The 27,580-nt window shown below is 37.5% G+C and overlaps 2 protein-coding genes across 6 annotated transcripts in view; both read right to left on the bottom strand.

Annotated features, from left to right (window-relative positions):
- The window catches only part of LOC149567672 (Class I peptide chain release factor), a 210,458-nt gene that overhangs the window by 144,760 nt on the left and 38,118 nt on the right, over positions 1-27,580 (bottom strand). For all 4 annotated transcript variants that reach the window (XM_089820930.1, XM_089820931.1, XM_089820933.1 and 1 more), the window contains exon 2: positions 15,090-15,165. In XM_089820930.1, coding sequence (XP_089677056.1) covers positions 15,090-15,165 — 76 coding nt within the window. The remainder of the gene's footprint in view (positions 1-15,089; positions 15,166-27,580) is intronic.
- On the bottom strand, positions 19,733-26,836 carry LOC149567675 (uncharacterized). 2 transcript variants are annotated; one of them, XM_089820929.1, is made up of 7 exons: positions 23,224-26,836; positions 22,371-23,025; positions 21,999-22,231; positions 21,731-21,883; positions 21,182-21,582; positions 20,639-21,044; positions 19,733-20,504 (listed from the first exon to the last, which is right to left on the bottom strand). In XM_089820929.1, the coding sequence occupies exons 2-7, from the start codon at positions 22,991-22,993 to the stop codon at positions 19,924-19,926; spliced, it is 2,397 nt and encodes a 798-aa protein (XP_089677055.1). In that variant the 5' UTR covers positions 22,994-23,025; positions 23,224-26,836; the 3' UTR covers positions 19,733-19,923. The 2 variants fall into 2 exon arrangements, with proteins under 2 accessions (XP_089677055.1, XP_089677054.1); XM_089820928.1 differs by having other exon boundaries at positions 22,371-26,836.

The raw sequence follows: 27,580 nt of genomic DNA, 5'->3' as shown, positions 1-27,580 counted from the left end.
CTACCAGTGATGATCAGGAAATCAACATAGACAACAACAAAATGAATATCAGCACCACTGTTTTTGACATACAAATTAGAATCAGATGGACTCCTTCGAAAGCCATTATTTGTAAGATACTAGTCACTTTTGATGTACCAAGCTTGAGAAGCATGTTTCTGGCCATAGAGTGTTTTCACACATTTGCACACTTGATATTCATTTCCAGCAACCTTATATCCTGAAGGCTGCATCATATTGACTTCTTCCTGCAACTCATCATTGATCAGGCACTCTTAATATTCATCTAATGGACTTTCCAACCAATCTGAGCTGCTAAGGCAAGGATGACCCATATAAAACTCATTTTAGCGATAGGAGAAAATGCCCTCTCCTATTCAATGTCCTCCTTTTGTGAGAACCCCTAGCAACAAGATGAGACGAGATGAGATTTGTACTTGTCAAGGATCCCATAAGATTTGTACTTTACTTTACATGCTCGTTTGCAACTAATGGTGTTCTTCCCTAAAGGAGGATTAGAAAGAATCCAAGTGTTATTCTTCAGAAGAGTATGGAGTTCAGCTTCCATAGCTCAAAAATACTATGAATGTTCGCCATGAGAGAAAAGTTGACTATATTTTGCTGCTTGCTCTTGTTTCTGGAAGATCTACCCTTGACTAGCTCATCAAGACAAAGGTCACTGCTGGTCTTAGCCCATCCTTTAGGCCAAAGAGTAGAAGAACCAACATCAATGGGGGAAGGAACAACAAGAACATGATCTATAACAAGTTCAATAGGAGGAACATCATCCACAGGAAATTCAGGTAGTGCATGATCCCTCCCATCAGGTGAACCAAAATTGAAGATAGACACCCAAATCAATAGCCTTCAAAGACTGATCCTCAAAATTTTGCATGATACAAGGAAAGCTGAAAATTCCTCATTCTTCATCAAAGAAATCATCAATATTAAAGATAAGACAATCAATGGCAAAATCAATCTGTCGTAAGCCTTGTGGTTGACTACATTAATTAGTGTCTACAGTAATTAATCAAAGAACAAGAAATTTTGAAGATGCAAAAACTGATTACAAAATCTGAGGCACAAATTCCAATGCAAAAACAAAGGTAGATGCAAGGACAAAATTCAAGAAGGTATTGCATGCACAAATCCCAAGGTATGGATTTTTTACTGACCAAGAAAATTATAACAAAGACCCAAAAATCTTCATAAAAGCCCACAAAGAATGTGTAGATTAAAATTTATTCTAACTAAAAATCAAATGATTTTTCAAAAATCCTATCCGACTAAAAATTAAAACCCTAAGTTGATACAGAAGACTGAAAATGGTGTGCAAAAAGCACACGTCACTGCTAGATAAACCCTAAGGGTATCAAACAAAAGAGTAAAAACACAAACTTCCTCTATCGAATGCAATAACGCCTATTGCACAAAAAAATAGGGTTATCCAACACCAAGATAGCAAAGGAAAAAAATGGCCTAAAAATATTCAAATCATGGGCTAATAAATACCGCCACACAAAAAGCCAAAAAACAATGAAAAAACCCATCATTCTTGTGTTGCACGAACTTGAAAATCTGACATTTGTAGGAAAAAAGGCATCAAATAATGACATGAAAACCCTATGCAGGTTTTAGAAGAAAACCCACAGCAATATTGCAAACAAAGCTTCACGAATTCACACACAAAAAACAAAACCTAAAAAACATAGATTTCTTCAAATGCAAGCTTTGAAAAAATTCTCTCTAATACCTATGTCACAATGTTCACCGAATTTTTGTCAGCCGACTAGATGGTTCCGGCGGTGTTTCTGTAGCCAACGGATTGGCTGTCGTCGGTGTTTTGTATTTTGTAGCCGACGGGTAAATAGTTTGCAGCAGATGTAATATTGTGGCCAACGAACTCCTTCGGGAAGGTTCGGCGGTAGTATTTATATCCCGTCTGGAATCATTGTAAATCATCAATCATCTACTATTGCGAATATTATGAGGCCTAATGTATGTTCTGGCATATGCGAATATAATTTTGCTATTCTGTTCCATTGTCTGTATGCGTTGATTTCTTTACCAGTACGGTAAACATTTGGTGTCGTTGCCTTATGAATCTGGAAGGTGGGAGGAATGAAGATTAACGCCAAATCAGCTTAACAAGGATAGAAATAAGGCGAAGGGAAAAGATGAAATCCATACTGCACAAGAACATTTAATTCTGGCACAGCAGGCAGACTGCCGAAGAAGATTCCAGAAGCTTGCCGACGGAAACAAGAGTGCGGAGGAATTGTTGGAGGAGACTCAGCAGCGGGTGGAATTGGTGGAAGAAGCACGGGAGTTCTTCTTGAATTTGTGTTCACCGAGGGAAGAAAATTCAGACGAAAGAGCATCAACTCGCACGGCTCGCAGTGCCGAGGGAGCACAAGCGTGGAGTGACCTCTTCGTCCGGGATAGACTTCCGCGGGAAACAACTTCAGAAGATCCGTCTTCTTCACCAAGGTTCGTAGCTGTCGACACCTCCGGTGTGGGAGTGCAGACCGCCGGTGTGGGAGTTCAGACCACCGGTGTGGGAGTGCAGACCGCCGGTGTGGGAGTTCAGACTGCCAGTGTGGGAGTGCAGACCGTCGGTGTGGGAGTGCAGACCTCCGGTGTGGGAGTGCAAACCTCCAGTGTTGTGATGGCAGGACCCAAAGAAAAGCTGCCGAAGTTTGAAGGCGATGGTACCGCCGACCCTATCCGACATTGTAAGACATGTGAGACAATCTGGCGGGCAAACGGAATCACAAATGCCAAAAAATGGGTCAGGCAATTTCCGGCAACCCTACGGGGTGTGGCGATTGATTGGTTTTTGGATACGGATGCACAAAAGTTGAATACCTGGGATAACATTAAAGAGGAGTTCCTGGCGGAATTTAAACTCTTGCGGGATGATAATGAAATCGTGGCAAAGATTTTCAATACCAAACAGGGGAAGCACGAAACTGTCCGCGTCTACGCCAGGAGATTAAAAGACTTGAACAAAATAGAAAGCAAGCGGGCAGACAGATTGCAAAAAAGATGGTTCGTGGACGGCCTATGATCGGAATTGCGGAGGAAAATGAAAATTGTGCCACCATCATCATATGTGGACGCGTATAACAGAGCACTGGACCTTGAAAGTGAGCAGAAAACAAAGAAGAAGAAAACTAGCTCCTCTGATTCTGATGACGACGAGCCTATCGGAGACGATAGCAATGACGACGAAGGTAGCAGCAAGAAGGTTCGTGCCCTACAAAAGGATATGGTTCGCATGATGAAGAAGTTTAAAAACATGCAGGAGCCAAAAAGCAGTGAACTGTGGTGCACATAGTGTAAGACCGACAGTCATACTAAAGAATCCTGTCCAAAGAACCAATTTTGTGACATCTGTCAGATCATGGGCCATTCGACAAAAGACTGCCCCTTTGACATGAAGACAAGAGGATCTCCGCAGGTGCTTCTCACACAGGAGGCTTCCCTGTCGGGTAGTAGCGGAAACACAAATACGGCCGACGCTACATCCAAAGGATACAGGAATAATGGGCGTGCACAGAACAATAACAACAACAATAACAATACCAATACGAACAAAAGTCGGATCCAGTATGATGCAAACGGACGGCCGATTATTCAGTGCCACGCATGTAACTTGTGGGGACATTTTGCACGGGAGTGTCCAACAGCGAATACACCTCAACTATTGTGCCGATGGTGCGGACCTGGCGATCACGAAGATCCCAAGTGTCCAAAGTCTGGAGTAAACTTGATCATTGTCGGCACGGATGAAGCGGAGGTTCTGGCAATTACATGGAGGCAAGCGGAGGAAAAAAGAAAATTGGGGGAAATGCAGGCGAAAATTGGAAAGGCATCGTCAGCAGGGACATCTCAGTTGAAGGACATCACCGGCACCTTGGCAAAGAACTTCGCAGAACAAAACATTGTACGACAGATCTTACAAACGGAGATAACGGTCAAGATAAGTGACCTCCTCACAATGCCCCAATTACGGACAGCCATTCTAAATCATACACCATTTCAGCAAGCAACGGAGGACACAGGAAGGGACAGTAGGGAAGTGATGACAACAGACCCAATGTTGCTGGCACTCACATCCGGACGGCATTCGACGGTCGTCGAGATGGGGATTTTGGGAAATGTTTTGACAGAGACAATTGTTGACAGAGGGTCCGGCGTAAATGTCTTACCGAAGGATACCTGGAAGAAGTTGGGAAAGCCGACACTGTGGCCACCTACATTCCAGTTGCTCACGGCGGACCAACACGGGATCAAACCGTTAGGAACCTTGAGGGCACAACCGGTAACCATTGGTACGCAACCATTTTTATTAGATTTCGTAGTCATTCCATTGAAAAGAAAAGGATATGATGCTATTCTGAGACGGGATTGGTTGGTGCAAGCAAAAGTAAAACATGATTGGAAACGAAATACCCTATCAATGGAGCGTGGAGGCAAAAGATTCACAATTGACCTACATACACAAATGGTCGGTGAGGAGGCAGCATCGTCAGATTTAGAAAGTGACCGCGAAAGTGACGACGAAGGAAAGAGGAGAATGGAACCAGACGAAAAAGGAGTATTGAGACTTGATGGAGGATCGAATGACGACGACCTGGACTCGGTGAATGGCCTGTTCCACTAGCAGATAGAAGACTACAAACTGTTTCCGAGTTGCAATATGTTAACGGTCGACGAACGTGACAAAACACAGGAAAATGAATGTTCGGAGGAATGCAGGGAAGCGGAAGAAGGAAAAGCTGCCATGGCTGAAGCTGAGGGGAAGAACATACAGTCTGAACACAGAACAACGAAAGATCCCACTGTCCAGTACATGGTGAATGGACCACGCGGAAAGAAAAGGTTACACCGCAGCATAAAATTAGTAGGACACCGACAGCAAGGAAATAATCCAGTTGCGTGACGACCGCAGGCACAGTGGGCGACAGAGGTGGCACAGAACAGACGTAAGGCGTACGACGGTCAGAATGAAATCAAAGTGGAAAAGTTTAAGGCCAGATGGGTTGGACCATATTAGATTCGGAAGGTCGGCGAAAATGGAGCGATCAGATTATCAACTTTGGACGGGCAGAAGGTACCTCCGGCAATCAACGGATCCAAATTCAAAATATATGGTACCAAGAAAACTCTGTTGTTGTCGCAGAAGGGGACTCCCTCGTCGTTGCCGAATGGCAACGGTCAGAGGCAAATTTGAGGTGCTTTGTATATTTTTTGATGAAGAAAAAAAAAAATTTGAAAAAAAAAAAGAAACAAAAAAAAAATTAAAAATTTGTCGCAGACTGTCTGCCCGCGGACAGGGTTCCGCAGACACGTCCCACGGGCAGCTATTCGGACCTCCCATGGAGCTTTCCCGCGGAGTTTTTTTAATGTTTCTGCGGAAGGCTATTTTTTTTTGGCTACCCGCGGATTGTTTTATTCTGATTCCCGCAGCCGCGCGGCCCTCTCCCCGGATTTCTTCTCAGCGTTTGTTCTTGCTGCGGACTTGGGCAATATTTCTCTCCACCCGTAGTACTCTGCGATTCCATGGTGGTTGATATTGTTGGTGCAGATAGTTCCGCAAATCCATAGACGAGGTCGGGGGCAGGGTTGTGGGTGTTGGCGTCAATGCTCCAGTATCGGGCTGTTGGGAGTGGATCTATGCAAAGGCGGCATACGAATCCTTACCATAAGGATTTTTCTGTTCGCAGCGGACGCTTGTCTTCTTCAGAGTTTTCTTGTCCTGCGGATGGTTTTATGCGGGTTTTTCTTAGTTCTCTTGCGGAGGTGGTTGAGTTCAGCTTGAAGGACAAATTCAACTCGGAGGAATTAATATCATTCTCTTGGCAAGGACCGGCAGGATAGGAAAGAGGCTCAGCAGCGGGCGAGTAACCCAAAAAAAAACGACAGATTCAAGTTGTTCGGAATGAGTAACAGATGATGCCAAAGGGAAGGGGAAGCAGCAGTGGTTACCAGAAAGAGTCTGGAATTGGCAGAAAATGGCAATAACAGTGTGTTCCGTGCATTTTTATGTGGGTTTCGGAGTGTTAATTTGGTCTTGGCGGCGAGGGGGACCCCGCCCTATACTACGAGGGCACTGCCGCTCGACCCCGCCGGGGGCGTTACCCCCAGGACCCCCAGTCATTGCGGATGTTATTTGTAAGAAGTCTGATCAGTTGCGGATATAGGCATAGAGTGTTGTGTACCAGAGGCAGTGGGAGCAGGTGTTGGCTGTGAGGCTATCTTGGTGGATGCGTAGAGAGCTCGGGAGGAGCTGATCATCCAGTTGGAGGCAGTGCAGCGACACTTGGCTCGGGGTACCGAGGAGTTGGACAGAGAAAGGAGCACGGGTGGCTATCAAGGTCAGCTTGAGGAGACAGTATTGTGTTAGCAGATACTACAAATGCAACGGGATGAATGTAAAAGTGATGTGGTAGAAGCAGATTTTTTTTGTTGCAGCTAGTTCGTTAATGTATTTTGTTTGTTAATTTGTCTCAGATATTTTGTTAGTCGTCAGGAGACGACTGGTTTTTTGAGGGGGATGGTGTCAGCCGACTGGATGGTTCCGGCGGTGTTTCTGTAGCTGACGGATTGGCTGTCGTCAGTGTTTTGTATTTTGTAGCCGACGGGTAAATAGTTTGTAGCGGATGTAATATTGTGGCCGACGGACTCCTTCGGGAAGGTTCGGCGGTAGTGTTTATATCCTGTCTGGGATCATTGTAAATCATCAATCATCTACTATTGCGAATATTATGAGGCCTAATGTATGTTCTGGCATATGCAAGTATAATTATGCTATTCTGTTCCATTGTCTGTATGCGTTGATTTCTTTACCAGTACGGTAAACAATTTTCAGCTTGAAATTTGAAATTTGGTGAACCTAAAAAAAAGAAAAAAATTTATTAAAATTCGCCAAAAGTTTGTACAGCTTAGATTTTGTTGTCGTTTTGCAGAAACATTATTTTATTGTTAGTTGTTTTAGGGTTTTCGGCTTTAAAAATGTTATAAATAAATGTTTTTATTCACTGTGAATACATCGACATGTGCATTGGCTTTTGGAGGTTTCTAAGGGATGACGAACAATAAGCATTCCTACTGGAGGCTTTTGAGGCTTCGTCATTTTTAGCAGAGGCAATCCTTCTGATTGTTTTTTAAACCCTTGTTTTGTTCATTGGAGGTTGCAACCACTGGACACATCATTTCGTTGGAGTATGCTGGAAACATCATTTTCTTTGGAGGCTGTTACAACCATTATTTTGCCCGTTCATCAGAGGCTGGAGGCTGCTAGAAACATTGTTCACTAGAGGCCGGAGGCTGTTGGAAACATTGTTTGTTGGAGGCTAGAGCGACTGTTGAAACTCACGCGGACAGAGACATTTCAGCTCACACGGACAAAGACAAATTTGAGGTGGGAGTCATTCAATTTTGTATAGTTTTTAAGTTTTTATAAATATTATGTATTGTGTTTAGGTTAGATTTATTTTATTATTATAATATAAGGTTTTAAAGTTTGTTTATCATTAAAAGTTTTAAAACATTATAATAAAGAAACTATAAATATTAAAAGTAAAACAATAATAAACTATTTTAATATAAAATGTTAAGATTTTAAACAAAAAATAATAATTGATTTAGATTTTAAAATAAATATTTATAATAAAACAGTAATAAACAGTGAGATTTTATATATATTAAATTATTGCATAAATATTTAAATTGAAATATTTTATTTATTTTTGTACGTTTTTAATATTTCCTTTGTGTAATTATTTAATTTTGTATGTATTATTTATTTTTAAAGCAAAGTGCAAAACAATTATTAATATCATTATTTATTATTAATATTATTAATTTATTTATACAATGTCATTTTTATTTATTATTTATTATTTGCATATAAAATTAAAAACTAATGTATATTAAAACATAGAAAAAGTATTATGTTTTTACTTTATATTTTAAAACGTATAGATTACTCACTTTAGTGGTTTTGTTTTGTTAGATTTAGATTTTAATTAGTTGTTAAAGTTTAATATTTTTTAATTTAAAAATATTTTCTTTATTTGTATAAGAGTTTAAAAGGGTTATTTTTAGTATCTAGTTAAGTAAGATAGAATTTGGTATTTATTCATGTTTCATTATAGAGTTTGAAATAATTATTTCTTATATTTCTTTTTAACATCTTCAAGAAAATATTGAATGCTTTAAAATATTAATTTTCTTTTGCATCATGCAGGTTGTAATTGAATGGCTCCCAAAAAATCAAAGTCTGAAGTATGGAAATATGCGACAAAAGATGGTGCTAAACTCTATTGTACGAATCGTACAAAAGATTTTACGAGAAGTCTAACAAGGGCAAGAGACCACTTGCTATTGGTGGGGGTATAGGAGGAGGTATTAGAGCATGTCCAAACATGACTGATGAAATGGTAGCTGATATAGAGAGAGAGAGAGAGAGACACAGAGAGAGAGAACTAACCCTTTTGAGTGAAGCTGACCACAAAAAGATACAGAAAAATCAATGAATTCAAGAGGATGTGTCTAGGTTAACATCTATGTCATCCTCAAGTTTGCTCAAGTCTATAGACACAAGTGCAATAAAACAAAGTGGAACATTAAATAGCCTCTGGAAACCAATAGAGAGACAAGAAGTGGATGATGCATAAGCTGATTATTTTTTAACAAGTGTTGTTCCATTCAATTCGGCAAGGAATCCCCATTTCCGTAATGCAGTTGTGAAAACGGAAAATTTTGGTAAAGGTTACACACCTCCATCTTCAGAAGCTTTCAGAACAACTTTTTTTCGAGAGGTCTAAAGGCAGAGTGACAGGAAAGTTAGATGTGATCAAAGCCTGTTGGAAGGCATCAGGTTGCACTATATTGAGCGATGGGTGGTCAGATATATGTCAGAGGCCTTTGATTAATGTTTTAGTGGCTTCCCCTGAAGGAGTTGTGTTCTTGAAAGTGGCTAACATGATCAATCAAAAGAAAACTTAAGCGTATATTTTTCAGTTATTACAAGAAGCCATTATTGAAGTAGGAACAGAATATGTAGTTACTGATAGTGCAATGAATTGTGTGGGAGGTAGGAAGTTGATTGTAGAGAAGTACCAACAGATTTATTAATGCCCATCTACAGCTCATTGTTTGGATTTGTTGCTTCATGACCTGGCCAAGTTCCCATGGATACATGAAGCAATTTATAGAGGGAGAGTAGTTGCAAATTTCATTAGAAACCATCATCTCACTTTGAGTCTTTACAGGAAACATGCATCGAGAGAGTTGTTGAGGCCTTGTGACACAAGGTTTGCTTCATTCTATATCACATTGAGGAGAGTAATTGAAGAAAAAGCAGCTTTGAGATCTATGATTTGTTCTAATGAGTGGGGAAATTCAGCACTTTCTAGACGTGCTAAGGGGAAGAACATAGAGAAAATCATTTTAAACAGAAACTTTTGGGAAAGTGGATCAAAGGTTTTGAACATGTGGTCCAATTGTTGATGTTCTTCGTACGGTGGATGGTGACACTCCTTGCCTTGGCATGCTTTATGAAAGCATGGATCGTTGTAAAGAATCCATTCAGAGAGCATTGAAGAATGTGGAACGAGAGTACATGGAGATATGGGAGGCAGTTGATTTCAGGTGGAAAATGATGCGCACACCTCTACATACAGCAGCTTGTTATTTGGAGCCCAAGTTATTTCGTATTGATAGACAAAGTGATAGTGAAATTATGGCAAGGCTTTATGATGCCATTAGCAAGTATGAGCGGGATTAAGACACTACAGCCCTGATCAAGGACCAATGTTGGAGATACCAGAAAGCAAAAGGGATGTTTGGAATGGAAGCAGCACAATATGACATGGCACGAGCTGAGGTAACTGGGTATAGATGTTGGATGAGCTATGGGGCACAAACTCTTACAGGAAACAAGTTCATCAGCATGTGAGAGGAACTAGAGTTGTTTTGACCACATCCATTCTAAAAAGAGGAACAAGCTGCTGTCCAGAAAGTTGGGAGATCTTGTCTATGTTCGCAGCAATTTGAAATTGCTCATGAACAAATCAGCAAAGTACTCCACATCTTCACAAAAGGGAATTTCAGAAGACATAGCAACTGGACCTCTAGAGGAACCGGACTTCTTGGATGATGAGCTAAGTAGTGACACTAATGATGATTCTACAGCAGATCAGCCAAGTGATCTTGATGACCTGGAGTGTTTTTGAAGTTTTATAGTATTGACTTTTGACTATAATATTTTGACAAAAACTATCTTTGTACTTTTGATAATTTTGAGGTATTTTGAAGTTCTAAAGTATAAAATGCTGATCTATCTTTTGGATACTAAAAGAACTTTGTAATCATGATTTCACATGTTTCTTATGGATTATATCTTATAAATGTGATATCTTTTTTTGTAATGATTTCAAATCTATTTTGTAATCTCAAACTATTCTGATTATATATTGGATATATTGTTGGACATGAAGAGATGTTTTCTATTGTAGTTTTGAATTGAAAAGTTTCTTGCAAGAAACTCAAACATATAATAATAAATAACATATTTTTTCGAGAATTACATGAGGCGAATTTAATGTCAAATTTTTTTCTGAGTTTTTTGACTTATCAAACTTCCTCCTTGTCGAACTCGAACTCGAACTTGAACCTTGTGACTTAGTCTAATACCATGATTTGGTAAAAAGTTTTTAAAGGAATGATCTAATTGTCACAAAGAATTTCAGAGGCAATGTTTCTATAACAAAACAATCGTAAGATAGAAACTAACAAATATCTACATTAGGTTACAATATTGACCATTTATAATAAATAACAAGATAATATTATAATAGCTTTACAAATATTTGGTTGGTGCTCAAGTTGTTAAGTGTGGTATTGTAATTGCTTGTTCAAATATTCCAAATATTATAAAAAGAAACTTTAGAGATTGAAACCAATTGTAACATTCTTATAGTTGGTTCTAATCAATTAAAGCCCAATCTGCATGCACCACCAGTTGGCTCCCGATTGATGAGTTAGCAACCAATCAGTTGCTTCCCTCCAATGAATAATAAGTTGCCTTTGTGCTCAGGTTGTTTAGTGGGCTGTTCAAAGAGTTAGTGCTCTTATAAGGAATTTTTCAATTTGGTGATTTCTAGGGTTGGAGTGCCATAAATTTGTAAACATTTCAACTATGAGGTCAGAAGGACAATAGATCCTAACATCATTTCTCACCATGTTTTTCACATCCTAGGTTTCCACATATCTTTTGTGCATTCGTTTCATTATGTGGTTGCATTCCTTTCTTATTTCAGTTTCAATCCTTTCGGCTTTTAGATTTAAGTTTGGTAAAGTTCGTCAAAAGTTCAAATTAATTAAGGATCAAAATTTTATATCTTCTACCAATCCATCCCCTTCCTCCCCTCTCCCCTCACCCCCTTCCCCCCTCACCGCCACCCTCCCCCTCTCAATAGAAGAATTGTGTTCTAAACTTGATTCCTTTAAAAAAAGGAATATCATAGCTATTGATAGATAAGGTATCTTGATTCCTTTTGTAGTAAGAGGAAGTAAGAAGAATGGTTCTTTAAGAGGAAAGAATACCTCAAGATGGTGAAATAAACATGGAAATGTTATTATAAATCTCTCTCCTTGGAAAGCTGGAAACTTTGAGATGATTAAGGAGGCTCTTATGGCAATGCTAGGAGTCTCTATGGAGAACTTGAAATTAAATGAAGAGTGAAAACTCCAAACAACCCCAATGGTGGAGATTCAACTTTATTAAGGTGAAGTGAATTTTGTGAAATATGAGCAATGGTTACCCAATTATAGGTACAATCATGCAAATTATGCTTGAATTCAATGGGGTTTTGCATAAATCAAATGTATAGACTGAGCTTGAATGATCAAAAGTCATGCTCTATAGTAGGATTATTAGATACTAAAGGTGATAAACTATCAAAAGCACAAAGAATAAATTTATTTTCCTACTGGCAAAAGAAGAAACCAATATTCATTAGAAAACAAAGATTTGAGCAAAAAATACGCAAATGGTGAATACTTTCTAAATAAGGGACCAATAGATCTACATCAATATGAATGAATAAAATGGAAGAACATCCCAAGATTCTAGTAAAGAAATTGCTATGTGATACCCAAATTTGTTAAATTTGTTTCTGAATGAATAACAAGCATCAATGCAATGCTTGACAAAGTTAGTTAATTCAAATTAATTAATGAAATTACAAACAAAGGATCAATAAGCTCAACATAAGCTTCTATCACAGGCTTAACATTAGCTCACATTCATTCACTTCTTCAAAATACAACTAATTGACTTCAAAGTTCAAAATTAAAAATTTAGAACATTACTTTGACATGTAAATCTCCATTTTCGATTATATGCTCAAAGGACTTATGTACTAGATGTCACAAGGTAGCTTTAAGGCATGAAATGTTCTCATAAAAATGGCATTTTAAAGCAATACCATCCCTGTAAAAAAAAGAGAGGAAATAAAACAACTTTTAAAGCAAACTAAGTCCAAAGCTATTAATAAAATTAAGACCTAATAATACACTTATCTCTCTCCCCAAAATGGCCACTATTGATGATCAGCTGCCAAATGTAGCTGTACAGGAAAATAGAAACCTTTTCTTAACTGACTTCTGAAAATCTAAGATGATCTTCAACATGCAAACCTGATTGAATCCTCTAAACCTTGCAAGTTGTTCCCAGAAGCCAATGAAAAGCTATCAAAAACTCAAAACTTACAACCACTCATATGCCAACCCTGATAATATGGAACTTCAGATCCCACCTCAGCATAAGTTTGATGTCTTCTACTTGGTCACCATAGTGAACACCCTAAAGATTGAAACAATTAGAAAATGGAAAATGTTCTTTGGTATGTCCAGACCATAGGATCTGATTCTTCATCAAAGTCAATCATAAAAACCCCACAAATGAAAGAGAAACTCTTGCCGCCAAAAAAGAGAAATCACAAGCAAGTTTGGAAAACATGAATTTTCTACGACACCCACGGACCCTCTAAAATATGATGCGAAAAAGACAGAAAATGACACATAATTCCTCCCAGGAGCAGTAGTTCTGCAGGATCTATTATAGAAAGCCTGGATTTGATTGAAACCCTTAAAAATTAAAATATTACTGTCAGTTTTGAAAATCTCTCACACAGCAGCGAAAACCCTTTCCAAAACCTGCAAAAGTAAAGAGGATTCTGCAGAATATGTGCAAAATCTGATGAGTATTCAAAAATTTAAAAAACAGAAATATTCAGTAAGTTGTTAAGCTACTGCTGCAAAAAGATCTGCTCCTATCAATGACTTAGAAGACTGAGATGCCATTGCTAACTCTAATTAACTTCAATAGACTTTCTCTAATTAGTCATTTGACAAAGTATGAGACATTCACATCTGGGGGGAGAAGGTAAAGAAGATGTGGAGCATGTAGGAGAAGAATTGATGAAGTAGAAGACTGAAATTCCATAGCTATCTTTAATAAATTTTATTTTCCTTTTGACTCAGATAACAAGAAGAAGATGTTCAACTCAACTGTTCTTTCGATGGTGACATGAAAACTTCAATGGCTATGCCTGAAACCCCCATCCTTTGTCTTTGTGAAACACCTCTAGCTGACCATATTACACAGCTAGGCACTTGTTTTCATGAATACATCATTAGTAGACAAAGATAGAACAACACCTAAGTACTTTGGCTATTTTTGATAGGAAACCTTAAAAATTAAAATAATTGAAATTGATGAGACAAAAATGACTTGATATTTGGCTACATCTGTGATCAATCTTTGAGTTTATTTAGAGGTGGAAATTTTGGGTACCTATTGGGTTTAGAGAAAACTTGCCTTCAATAGATCTCCAAATTCCATTTCTCTTGAGGCTCGGATCCTAACTTGTAACAGCCACCTTCTCCTTATGTTTCTATTTTACTTTCCTCACACCATTTTTCTCTAGTTGTTAGTGTAGGGATTATGGTTTCTCTTTGATTAGTTTTGCTAACATAAATTCTAGGTGTCAAATTTTGATAACTGTAGCCTAGACTTTTAGTTCTGTAGCTTAAGCATCTAAAAATGTTTTCTGATCAATATCTTATTAAATCAATCAAAAGTTAAAATGCAAAAGGTGGTGAGACAAATTTGAAATATTAAATCAACACACAATCTATCTCACATCTTATTCTTACGCAAAATTTAAGTTCAAACAATGCAACAAGCCATGAAGTAGTGTATGAGAAAGAACCTGAAATAGAGGATTGGATTTGTGTACAACAAAAACGAAATAAATACAGGAACAAGAAGATTAATTACAAATTCTATAAACCATCTAAAATTAAATAAGGACTCAAAGACTCAAAAAAGTTAGGTTCAGTTTCCACACCAAAAATAGTTCATGCAGTACACAATATACCATGCTTAGAAAGAACTAGGAATTTCAAGTTAGTAGAACAGCCAATGATCCAAATAACATTAAAAAATCTGACAATGAAGGAAAGTCATTTGAAATATCCTAAACAATCTTTCTCAAATACAGAACACTTTCTATTGAATCAATTGCCCCTTACCTCCTTAAAGCGATAATCCACACTAAAGTAATGTCCCATAAGTAATTTTAAAAAGAAAGCATTTGCAATGGAAGAAGACTTGTAACCACACTTTAATAAGACTTGCTGCTTAACTAACTTGACAGCAAATTCTTGTCAAAGGGCATGCATATCTCTTGTTATCACTGGCAAGTTATAAAATATGAACCATCTTATTAGTCAAGTAAAATTCAGATATAGATTATCTCTTGGATAATCTTGCCTGGTTGAATTCCAGCTTCATGCATTCCTTACCAAATCATACAGTTAAGCACTTGCAAAATGCACACAATGATAAGCTTCTATTGAAGAAAAATAGGAAGATAGAACTGCTAAACAAAGGAAGCAATTCAATCACATTTGCAAACACAACAGCTATTTTATCTTAAGAAATACAGGATTAATTAAATATGTAACGTTGTAAAACATAAGCAAAACTGTACAGTATGCAGACAAACCTTTGAGAGCTATCAACTGACGCAGTCGCTCCAATGCTACTGCACGGTTCTTATGCTGGGAACGGTCTTCTACTGCCTATAACAAAGATTTAAAATTCATCAAAGAGAAAAATATTCTGTCAGAAAAAATGAGAGATGCCAGAAACCACAGAAAAAATACAATGGATAAGTCTTTTTCTTCATTGCAGCAAAGGAAAAATGAACTGGCCTCGTAAGCTCTATGCTGCCTGAGACGCAAGAACAATACAAGATAGAAATGGAATGTAAACTTATTTGTGGAAGTTCAGCTATCAAATCAATTCGAGTATCTCATGTTTAGTAAGAGTGCCTCATTTTCAGGCCTTCATGATATAAAAATTCAGAAAGATTAATGTATATTTACTTTACCCTCATCATTATTTATTTTATCTAATATAAAGCATTATTAGAATAATTTTTAATATTGTTTTATTTAACTGACAATGGTCATTAATATATACCTGATCACTTTATGTATCTTCACATGTATCTAGTCGCTTAGATTAATATATTTCTATTTCAATACTCTATTAATGATTGTTTCTTTTAGAAACATCTTCTTTGTATTTCCTTATTTAAGGATAGCCTTTGGCAAGATTACCCTATTCATGTACTGCCTACACTGTACCATAGGTCATCCCTTCAAGTCTCACAACATTGGAATTGTTGATTTTTACTAGTATATCATCGATGTTATAACATTGATTTCTTTGATTGTTATATTAGCACTTGTTGCAACTGATTGTGCAAGTAATGTTTAAACATGTCTTTTATCGTGTACCTCAAGTTGTGTGAGTAATCATTTCCAACATGAGACATTAAAATAACTGATGGTACCTAGCTTCACTGATATTTCTTATTCGAAAATATTCATTTTATTTAAATTGCAAATTCGAAAAAAAACAAATTCTCTTTTGTCTACATTAATCAGTTAACAAAATCTACTGATGGTTTTGAATCATTTTTCAGATTTTGGATGGTTTTGTTGTTCAACATTCAACACTTCAACTATTGTAGAATGGTTCACAACACAGAATGTACACAGCAATATAACATGAATTCAATTATACCAACATAATATGCATTACTAGTACTATAATACCAAAATGGCGAGGAAATGTTATTACTTTATTGATTACCAAAAACATGAGTACATCATCCATATTCCAAAGTTCTTGTATAATGCTCAGTTGGTTGAGAAAACCAACGCATCCCCTCACTTCCTAACTATCCAATCCAACAAGGCTCAACTAGTTATAATTACAACATTATTTTATTATGTACTACATACACCCCCCCACAAAAAGAAGTCGTCTTCTAGACGACTACCCAACAAACAAAAGCAAAATAAGACTTCAAGAAGGTTGTGAAGACATCCCTAGACTTAGGGCTCCATGGAGGCGTAGAAGATCTTGTTCAGCCGTCTTTTGCTCTGCACGAACTCCCTGCAGTACACGCAATGCATCCATCTTTTTCACCTCTATTGTTGTGAATTTCTCTTCCAAGGCAACTTTCTCTTTCCTCCATTTTTCTTCCAAGGCATCTTTTTCTACCTTCCACTTTTCTTCTAGAGCATCTTTTTCTACGTCCCACTCCCTTACCAACCATCCTGCCAATTCCTTTTCCTACCGAAGTTCCAAGTAGTCCTTCTAAATGCTACTTCCATTTCTACAAGTGTGTGTATGAGAGGTGGTTGTTCACTCTACAGCTATTTCCTCCTGCTTGTACCTATCTTGTAGAAGTAACCCCAATCTGTATGGAAGTCCCTCGTCATGAATGCTACCAAGGATTCAACTGCTCTAACTATTGCCTCAAGGTTCTAACTCAGCCTGTTTTATAATCTCCTTAAAACTTGTAACTCTTGGAGAAATCTTTTTGCTTTGTCTTCCAATGAGATTGTTTCAAAAGGTCCAACTTTCTCATTTTGCATTTTTGTTACGTTCTCCCCTTCCCCCTCCAAGGGGCCGGTGAGGATGGAGGTACCATCTCAACTTCTTCAAGAAGTCAATTTGCCTTTTCTAGTACTGATTCCTCCACCAATATGGCCTCCTCAAGTGGTGTGTCTTCATTTTCAGCCTCCTCAACTGGTGTGTCCTCATTCTCAATTCTAGTTTGTTCCACATGCTTCTCATTCTATGCATCCATTTCTCCTGTAGGTCACACCACCAAAGCAACAGGGTGGACCACTTCCATACCTAGCGGTCTTTGCAGCATTACCTTGTGCCCACACTTTTTCTGACACTTGAGATCTATCACCTTAGTACCACATTGTTGTTCTATAGAAACGAAGCTTGTTACGCCTGGCAATAATAGTCTGGTCGCCCCCCATTGAGGAAGTTGTTGTTCTATGCCTCCCATTGCACCATCTATGCCTATAGTGTCCGTTGATCTAACTAGTTGTTCCGGTCATTCCATCACATTATGCTGACTACTACCGCCATCATGCCCTTCCATGTACTTCGTAATACTAGTCGTACGAGCTTCTTTTGTACGTATCCCTTTGGTACGGCTTTCAAGTTCCATACGACCATCAATGCTCTTCATACCAGCTTCTCTTTCCTCCGTACTAACCTCCTTTGTTTTCGTATCCTTCTGAATCACGGCATACTTGGTTATGGCCCTAGGCAATGGCCTCCTGTACCGGCAGAAAAGTAACATTCCTTGTATTACGGATGTAATTGGTAAAATACTTGCTTGTTATTAATGGAGACCGAGAGGTCTACATATACAAAAGAATAAAGCGATGTTTCCTTAGGAAACGATCGTAAAGAATAGAAATATTCTATTCTAGCTTAAAGAAAGCTAAAAAAAGCTAACAGATAACTACAACTAACTAAATATTAGAAACATTCAAATATTTACAATAAATTACAAACAGATAACCACTGACTAATAATAAAAGCTTATCTATTATCATAATACCCTCCCTTAATGGTTAATTTATCTAGAGCACGAAATTATCAAAAGGCATAAAAGGAAGATTCTATTTGCTTAGTGTGCTCTACACTTCGCTGTGAGCCGCAAACCAGATTGCTTAGATAGGACAGCTAAGCACTTCCGACATTCAACCTTCATGTGCCCATACTTGTGGCAATAGTTGTGTTAAATGTTCTTTTTCCTAGAGCCTTTTGAAGCTAGAGTAGAGGACCTTTGTTGAGAAGACTGTTGTGAACCAAAACCACCTTATCGTTATCGCAATATTCGAAAATTGTTAGCATCGGTTGTTTCCATGTACCATAACTGCAATCGTTGAACTTCTAATTTCCTTTGAGCAAAATAATAGTCAATGATGCCATAGCATGTTTTCCAATGAAAAGTGTGAAAATTTGTGTGAAGGCACGTTCTTCGAGGCAAAAAAAGACGAAGACCCAGAAAAATGAAGAGGTACCTAGAAGAGAGCTCAAAAAACCCACAAAGATTATGTTGTCGGTTTTTTGATCTACTGGCTCAAAAATTGAGGCACCTAAAAAAATTAGACAACCCAATTGAGCTCTCAATAAAACCCACCAAGAATATGTAAAAATATTTTGATTTGGTACTAAAAAATAAGGGTTTAAAAAATGCCTTGGCTGCAAAAAAAGCTTCAAAATAATGGCAGATTTGCAGAAAAAACAGCAAATTTTGGGCATGAATCAAGACCAGAGTTTTGTAAAAACCCTAGACTCCTCCAAATAGGGAAAAAAATGACCACTTTGTTTTTAATGGAAAAACGGGCCACAAAACAGACGTGCAAATTTTCAGAGAAATTTGGATGCAAGTGGCATAAAAATATGGGTGAGCTGCAAAGAAACAGCGCCCAACAAACCTCCACGTGAACAACAAAGAATAATCCTCAATTTTCAAAGGAATCAGTCACGCTAGTTGCAGACAAAAGGGTGCAAGTTTGCAAACCGGAAAAAATACGAGTCACAAACAAAATGGCATATTTTTGGGCAAAAAACCCTAGTCGAACTAGAGGTTTTGGAAGCAAATGTGCATGAAAAAAAATTTGAAAATAAAAGGCAGATAATTTCAACCAAGAAATTATAATTATTTTCAAAAAAATTTAGACTATTGGCTCTATTACCATATTATGGAAGTAATTTGGTAAAATGCTTGTTATTAATAGAGACCGAGAGGTCTATTGGTTCCCAAAACCGCAAATTGGAATCTTACAAGTCTTGCCAACTCGATGCTGGGATATCCAATCGATTAAGGCCAACTTGACAAGACCGATCAATTTGATTCGAGTCTTTTGCACTTTTAACTCTGCAAGGCCACGGTGGGTATACCTATCCTGAACAAATCACTTAAGTCCAAGATACTTATAGCAAATTGGTTAGAATCAAAGAAACGTGAATCGGAATCGGATCGGAATCAGCAAGGTCGAATCGAATCGTGAATCGGCAATGAATCGGCAATGAATCGGTGATGAATCGGCAAATTTGAAAAAACCCGTTAAATTTAAAGATTTTAACAATTTAAAACTTATTTCATGCACCCTTTATTGAATATAACTTAAGCACACTATAACATCATCAAATAGAAGTTAAAACTTAACATACATAAACATGAAACATAAAATCCATCACATACGTAACTATGTTATCTAAGATTCTAAAATGTAAATTGTAGGCTAGCTGAAGTAAATAGAAATCAAATGATCATAATGATTTAAATCATAGAATGTATGTAAGATGATCCATAAGACATCAAATCATAAATTTATGTAAGAATCTAAGATGAAGATCCATGAAAGTTTGAAACTTTGAAACATATGTCTATCAATGATTCAGTATCAATATCTGTAAACAAAATATAAAAACAAGGCTCCAGCTCAAGCCTCAGGCTCATAGTCATCATCATCCTCAACATCATCCTCAAGCTCGGCTACAGCCTCAGCCTCAGCCTCTGAGTATCCAGTCTGCCTAGTAGCAAGGCGTCTAATGTAGGTCCTAGAGGACTGTCGAGCCATATCTCCCGCATATAAGATGGGCTCACGAATGTCGCTAGGGCCTGTGTCTGTGCGTGCACGTGTGCGTCTACCAATGCCTGAAGAACGTGCTCTAGCTGCCTCAGCCTCTATATCCACCTGGTCAATCCACGCACGGTCTTCCTCAGTGAAGACTGGATCTACAACCTCTGTGAGCCACTCTGATTCTGGATCAATCTCCTCCAGAATGATCGGAGAGGAGTCAGTGCCCAAAATCTGTCTGATCCTAAGACGGAGGTTGTAATGAACGAAGACAAGATCATTCAACCTCTGCACTGTCAACCTGTTTCTCCTCTTCGAGTGGATGTGCTCGAACATGGACCAACTGCGCTCACATCCAGAAGCGCTGCTTGGCTGACTCAGAATACGAATGGCAATTTTTTGAAGTTTTGGGGTTGTGGCCCCAAACATTTGCCACCATCTATCTGAAATAAGGGAAAATAAAAATAATTAGTCTCATTTACAAATTACAAATTACAAGTTAACTCTAAAATTACATAATCAACTTTAAGTTTAGAATCTAGATTCATGAACATTGAATATATTATTTAATTTTTACCTGGCTGTATTGTTTCCCGAGCATCTATGGCTACCCTGCTAGAGAAAAGTAGCCCTTCTTTATTATTGAACTTATCAAGCTCAATAATTGCAGCACTGCTATCCTCATCAGTACTCAACCTCTGGATCACTGTATATAATCCGGTGAGAACCTCCTCATCCGCCTTGAAGTCAGGACGGAAACGAAATGCCGAATTCAAAAAGTAAGTTGCTGCATGGATGGGTCTGTGGAGCTGATTCTGCCATCTCCTATCAATGATGTCCCAAATAGGGGCATACTTCTCCTGCACTCCTGCATACTGAGCTTTAATGGCCTCCTTGGCCCTATCCATGCCCTCATATATGTAGCCCATAGAGGGCTTCTCCCCATCAACAGTTCGTAGGAGAGATACAAGAGGCTCAGTGGCCTACATATAAAGTAAAACAAAAATTTGAGTCAAAACTTAAACATAGAATAATTCAATAATATAAGGTAAAACTAAATCATTAAACAATTAGCATAGTAAACTGTAAAATATTAAATGTTAAATTGCAATAAAATTACCTTAAGTATTTCTCTAGCAGGTTTCCAAAAACCATCATCATCAAATATGCAATCCACCACATCTATCCCTGCAGTGGTCGTAGCATAGGAAGATGAAATCCACTCCCGCCCAACAAACATGCTCCTCAAATCATCCCTTGATGTCAACAAGGACTGCAAGGTGATGAAATTCGAGGCAAACCTCGTGATCCCTGGACGAGCTAACTCTTTGTCTCTTGTGTACTTCCTCATTGTGCTAAGGACAAATGAATGATTATAAATAAACTTACATATGTTTTTTGCCCTTTCCACACATGACTTGACCCACTCAAGTTTGCCAATTTCCTCCAACATGAGGTCAAGGCAGTGTGCTGCACAAGGGGACCAAAATATGGTGGGGTGCCTCTCCATCAAAAGTTTGCCTACAACAATTTTAAGATAATTAGAAATTCAAATTTCAAACATGTTAGAACTTAGAACTTAGGAAACTTAGAAATTCTAAGTTAGAATTAGAAAAAGTTCAAAATTCAAATAAATTTATTTTCAAAACTTAAAAAGTTAAAAGTTTACCTGCAGCAACATAACTTGCTGCATTATCCGTCACCACTTGCACCACATGTTGTTCCCCCACCTCTGCTATAACTTCCTCAATAACCTCACATAAGTATGTGGCGTTTTTTACATGAGCAGAAGCATCAATGGATTTGAGGAACATGGTATATCCTACAAGTAACAAAACAACGAATTATAATTACTATTAGCAATCAACAAATCAAAATTTGAAATAGTCAATCACGATTCAAAATTATGTATGTAGGAAAGTAGAATGATCAATCACCTCCACAGGATACAAGAAAATTGAGGAGTGTTCTTCCCCTCCTATCTGTCCAACCATCAGTCATGATGGTGCAACCCTTTTCGATCCACTCCTTTCGGTTGTCCTCAAGCTCATGCCTCATATCCTCAACCATTTCCTCCAGGAGGTATCCACTCAACTCAGCCTCAGTTGGGGCTTTAAACCCCGGACCACAAATGGCAACTGCATCTATCATGTTCTGCCAATAAGGAGTCCTGTCACAAATAGATAATGATATTGATTAGAAATTTAGATGTCAAAAACTAAAATCATAAAACAAGTAGATATAATTAAAGTTTTACTTTTACTTTTAACTTTAACTTTGAAGATAACAAAGAAAAAAGAATCAATTACCTGGCTGCAATAAATGGAATGTTGCAAAAGTACCAGAATTTGCAAATCTCTTTTCTGGCAGCATCATGAATCTCCTTGTTCAAACCCATGCCCTCAAGCGTGGGTTGGGAGCCAGGAGTAGTGCGGGGCACAAAGTAACTATCCATTCTGCTTTTCCGTACTCTAGGCCGCAATAGGTTGGTGTTGGACTCTGTCTCAGTATGAGACCGACTACCACTAACACTCACATGAGCACTAGCACTAGGATGAAAAGGAGGCCTAGAAGAACCCTCCCCAACACAACCTACGGATGCGGAAGCTGATGCAGATGCACTTGCAGATGTAGATGCGGTTGCGGATGTGGGAGCACGGGAGCCAATACCTCTTAACCCTTCAAGTTGCATTTTCTTAGTCAACTTGTCTTGTTCAATTTTTTCTAATGCCACTAAACAAGAGCGTTTTGCCTCAGCGGTTTGTTGAGTGCAAACTGTGACATCATGGCCAGGTATGCCAGCAATGTGGTATTTCAATCTATAGATACCTCCCGAATTTATTTTTTCTTTGCAAAATATACATTTTGTTTGATATTTGGTTCTCCTAGGAAACTCTTCATTATATTTCCAGCATTCATCTTTTTTACCCATTGTGGAAATTGGAAAATGAAAGCAAAGGGCTGCTGCAATAAAAAAATTCATGTAAAAAATCAAAGTTTGCAACTAATAAACAAAAACTACAAAACAACAAACCCTAGTTTACAATTTAGTAAAAGTTAAAACTAAAAATAAAAAACATTCAAGATTTGCAAATGAACACTAAAAAAATTTAACAAAAAATGCATACTACACTAACATGCAAAAAAAAAACCAACACTTACCTCTTGCAAATGAGTTGAGGAGTGTTGATATTGACTCCTTAATGCTCCCAATGCAATTTATGGCCTCCCCAAATGGACTTCTGATCTCTTTGGTGCTCTTCCTTCTTGCCGGTTGGAAACCTATGGATTCTCTTTTCTCTTCTTCTCTCTCACTCTTCCTCTCTTCTACTCATACTAAGCAAATAGAAGGCTCTTTAGGGTTATAACAAAGAGGAAAGTCAACTTAGAAAGCAAATAAAACATGTGTTTTTTTTTTAAAATTGAACTTTCTATCCTTGCTGCCGCGGCCGATTTCTGGCGATACCCGATGGCGATTCTGGCGATTTTTTCCATGAATCGCCGATTTTGGCGATTCAGGCGATTCATGCGAAAAAATCGCCACCAGCGATTTCCGATTCCAAAAAAATCGGGAGCCATGAATCTTATCGCGATTTCGGCGATTTCATGGCGATTTTTGGAACTATGGTTAGAATACAAATATAATGAAAGCTTCGAAAATGGCAAGAATTATAGAAAGCTTTTAACAATTATGAATTGATAATAATAAATGATGAATCTGAAGATGTTTGCAAAAAATAATTATTACAGATGGTTGCAATGAATGAATATATCAGTTCTTCAAAGGAAAGATATGAAATAATTGCCAATGTACGAATTATGAATTATGAATAACATAAAGACCAGTGCCGAAGGGCAATAGAGTCAGTATTATAAGTTTAAAACATACTACTTCATAAAATTCTACGCACATCAATTATAAACAATTTAGAAATCAAGATGTGATGGATCAAATATATGGACACAATTTTTAAATAAGCTAGAATGTACTTTAACTCCTATGGTTGGGAGACAAACCAGACACACATTCAAAAACGATTAAATATTTCTCAATATCTATGATATTTGATTTTAAAATGCTATAATTGATCCTGTTCACTTATCTATCATATAAAATTTTTATAGATTTTTTTTTAAAATAATTATAAAGGACAAAACTATATAATATTTCAACTCTAAAGCTTCATGCAAATAAAATAAAATAAATATTTCTTACTGATCATGTCGGAAATAAAATTGCACTAGAGACACTCCTTACGGATGATCCATCCAATGCAGTTTGACTCCAAAATCGCATATATAAAATTACTCAATAATTCAACATCCACGAGCTTAGTTCAAAAATCCATTTCTTTAGCAATGAAAGAATGTAATATATCAAATGTGCTTATAACTTGAATATTATACAAAATCTTTTTTAAAAGTAATATGAAAATTGTATCTATTGTCTATTTTTCATCTCATATTTATAGAAGGAGAGGTTTGTCCTCAACCATTGTACCTCTTCTATATACCTAATCACATTTGTTTTAGAAAACAAAAAATCATTAAAATCTTATCACAAACAATACTAAATCAAAGCATGCTTAAATAGCCACCGTGGAGATCTTCTTTGAATATATGTTGATCATTCATTCAACTAAGAGCAATAAACTATGTTAAAATAGATGCGTATTAGATCTTGTGCATGGCATCTGAAGGTTCATCGACCATGTCAACACTATCACTTCCCTGTGTGTGGTGGTATCGGAACAAATTGTTGACCTTCCGTTCCATAACTTCAGCACCCTCCAAATTGCTCAAATTCAAGAGCCATTTCTTTAACAACTAGTATATGATAGGGAAGTTCCTCAGAAACTTTGTGTTATCGAGACATGATTCTTCCTCTTGCTCATACGCTTACAGGCCTCCTTTTGTTTGATTGTTTTGCCTTCCACTCCATACTTTTTGTACTCTACATTTGAGTTGGCAATCTCTCTTTGTGCCTTTATTCATACCTGCAAGAGACATGAGTTATTGTTAAGAATAGGTGAATGGTAATAGAAAACTAATTTCCTTGCCCGTGCCCCTATGGGAAGTAGGCACTAGTATCTCCGCTACCAAGCATACTGATAATCAATTCATTAACATCGTCTCTTGTTGCTTATCGCAGGGTGCCAAACCAATCAATACATTAATCGGTTAGTGACTTGAGCGCAATCATATCAATAGCATGATTCTTAAAGCCGAGAATATTTACGAGAAATATAAGAAAGCATAATTTTTGGCCCTCTGTGACTTCTGGTTATGTTTATTTGTAAACAAGAAAACGTGATGCCAAACAGTGTATTTTCTAGATGTTGCTAGAGACTACGCACACTTCATATGCTCTCTACACTTTGACGGCACATGGTCCTTGCTCATGTTCATGATAACCACAGTTCGCACAAGTAATGGTTTGTGCGGTCACCATTCTAGTTTGGTAGACTATCGTTTGAAAACTAGATGTTCACCATTTTATGTTTGGCTAGCTCGATACTTGATATCAATTGTCTCTTGTTATGGATAGAAGCGTTGCAAGTCCTTGTGGAGATAGTTCCAACATTCCTCTTAACATCTGGAGATCCATGTTCTCAAACTCATGCAGACTCAAATCCATAAATATTGGATTCTTGCATTGGTTGATGTTGCTCTCAAAGTATTCACAGTGCTAATCATGATGTCTATTATTTTGTGTCCTTGTTGATTTCATGTTGCTGGTATAAGCCAGAAACTCCACAAAACTGTCAAGTTTGTTTCTTCATTTATTCCAAAGACAATATGCTCAACACATATTGCTATTCCTATGCTTCATTCTGAAGGATATGATTGTCTGTATGATTCATTGTTTCCACTTTCTTGAGCATGTCGCACTTTGTGATGCATCATGATGGATGTTGCAACCTTCAGTGAAAGTTCTCATCTTCCCGCACACATTCTCCAGACCGACATGGCTCCTAAAACTTACAGGTTAGAGATCAAAGAAAACAACTTTGTCCAATCAAATTATAATCAATGGCTCTGGGTAAACATTTCAATTCTATGCAGAGGAGAAATCATTTCCTAATAATCAATCAGTTGCCCTACTGCTTGTTTGTTCTTCATTGTTTGGAAGCACGCATTGCTGCATTAAATAATTTTTTTCTTTTTAAAGTTAATCACTAAAAAAGATTCTATTGAAAGTGTTGCTAATTCATTATTGATGGATATGTATATAGTTTCATGATTAAGCCCAAGTATTGGAGAATATTTGAAATCAATAACATTTTATCATAAAACCATCTCTTTACATAACACCTGCATGTGAACTTAAACCTTTGAATCCCTTCTTTCTCCAAATTTCATATTTGCTCACTCTTCAAGATCAAAAATGAAGACTAGAATTTTTGGACTCCATCAAGGTCTATATCTACACAAGAACAAAGTGATGCTTTCTTAGGAAATGATGGTAAAGAATAGAAATATTCTATTCTAGCGAAAAGAAAGCTTAAAAAAACTAATAGATGTACAGCTAACTAAATATTAGAAACATTCTAATATTTACAATAGATTACAAACAGATAACCATTAACTAATAATAGAAGCTTATATATTATCGTAATACCTTGAAGTGCCTTTAAGATGACTTAGTCAAATTACTTCGTCCTCGGAGTCTGAGGATGTGTCTGTACTAATGTCATCCTCCTCTAAATTGTCTTCTTTATCTTCCTTCCCCTCCTCCTGACTGGAACTTTCAATAAATGCTTCTTGTATAAGTTGTTTCGGCATTTTTCTCCTTGGCTCTCCCGCGCCTGGTCCGCCTCCAAAAGTGTCCATGTGAACCCAATATGTCATTGTTGGCTTATAGGGCTCCACCTTGCTTGTTGGTACTAATGTCCCTCTATGTTCGGCTCACCTGTGTTTGCACTGCTTCTAGGAATAAGGCTATAGCATGGTGGCATGTGGCATGTAGAATGCTTTGTGTTTCAACTCCATGAATTCTTGTAATCTCTCTAAAAGAAACTGAGCCCAGTTGTACACCCTTCCCCTATTCAATCCAACTTCTACAGGTAACATCCACAAAGCAATGTCTAATTGGCTTCTAGCAATAAGTTTTCTTTTTACTAAGTCTACAACACATCGCCATTCCTCATTAGCTATGGAGATTTTCTTGAGGCCTTGACTATTCCTTTTGCTAAGGATGCTCTCTCGTTCCTTTATTGTGAGATCATTCCTGCCAGTGTAACGAGACTCGGACTCGGCTTGGACTCGGCAAGGGTAACTTGACTCGTGACCCGGCTCTGACTCGTGACCCGGCTCAGCAATGACTCGGCGGTGACTCGACAAAGTGTAAAAACCTCGAAATTTTGAGATTTTTTTAGGATTGAAAGAACATTCCATGCACCCATTATTGAATAAAGCATAAAGACACAATAACATCATTAAATAGAAGATAATTTGATCATAATGCACATGCCACATACTTAAAGTTAAAAACTTAAAACTTAGAAGTCAAACATCG

The sequence above is a fragment of the Cupressus sempervirens genome, chromosome 3 (assembly GCF_028749045.1).
Source record: "Cupressus sempervirens isolate cs-2001-9-10 chromosome 3, ASM2874904v1, whole genome shotgun sequence".
Taxonomy (NCBI): Eukaryota; Viridiplantae; Streptophyta; class Pinopsida; order Cupressales; family Cupressaceae; genus Cupressus; species Cupressus sempervirens.
Note: the sequence above shows the minus strand (reverse complement) of the source record. Positions and strands in the feature narration are given on the sequence as shown.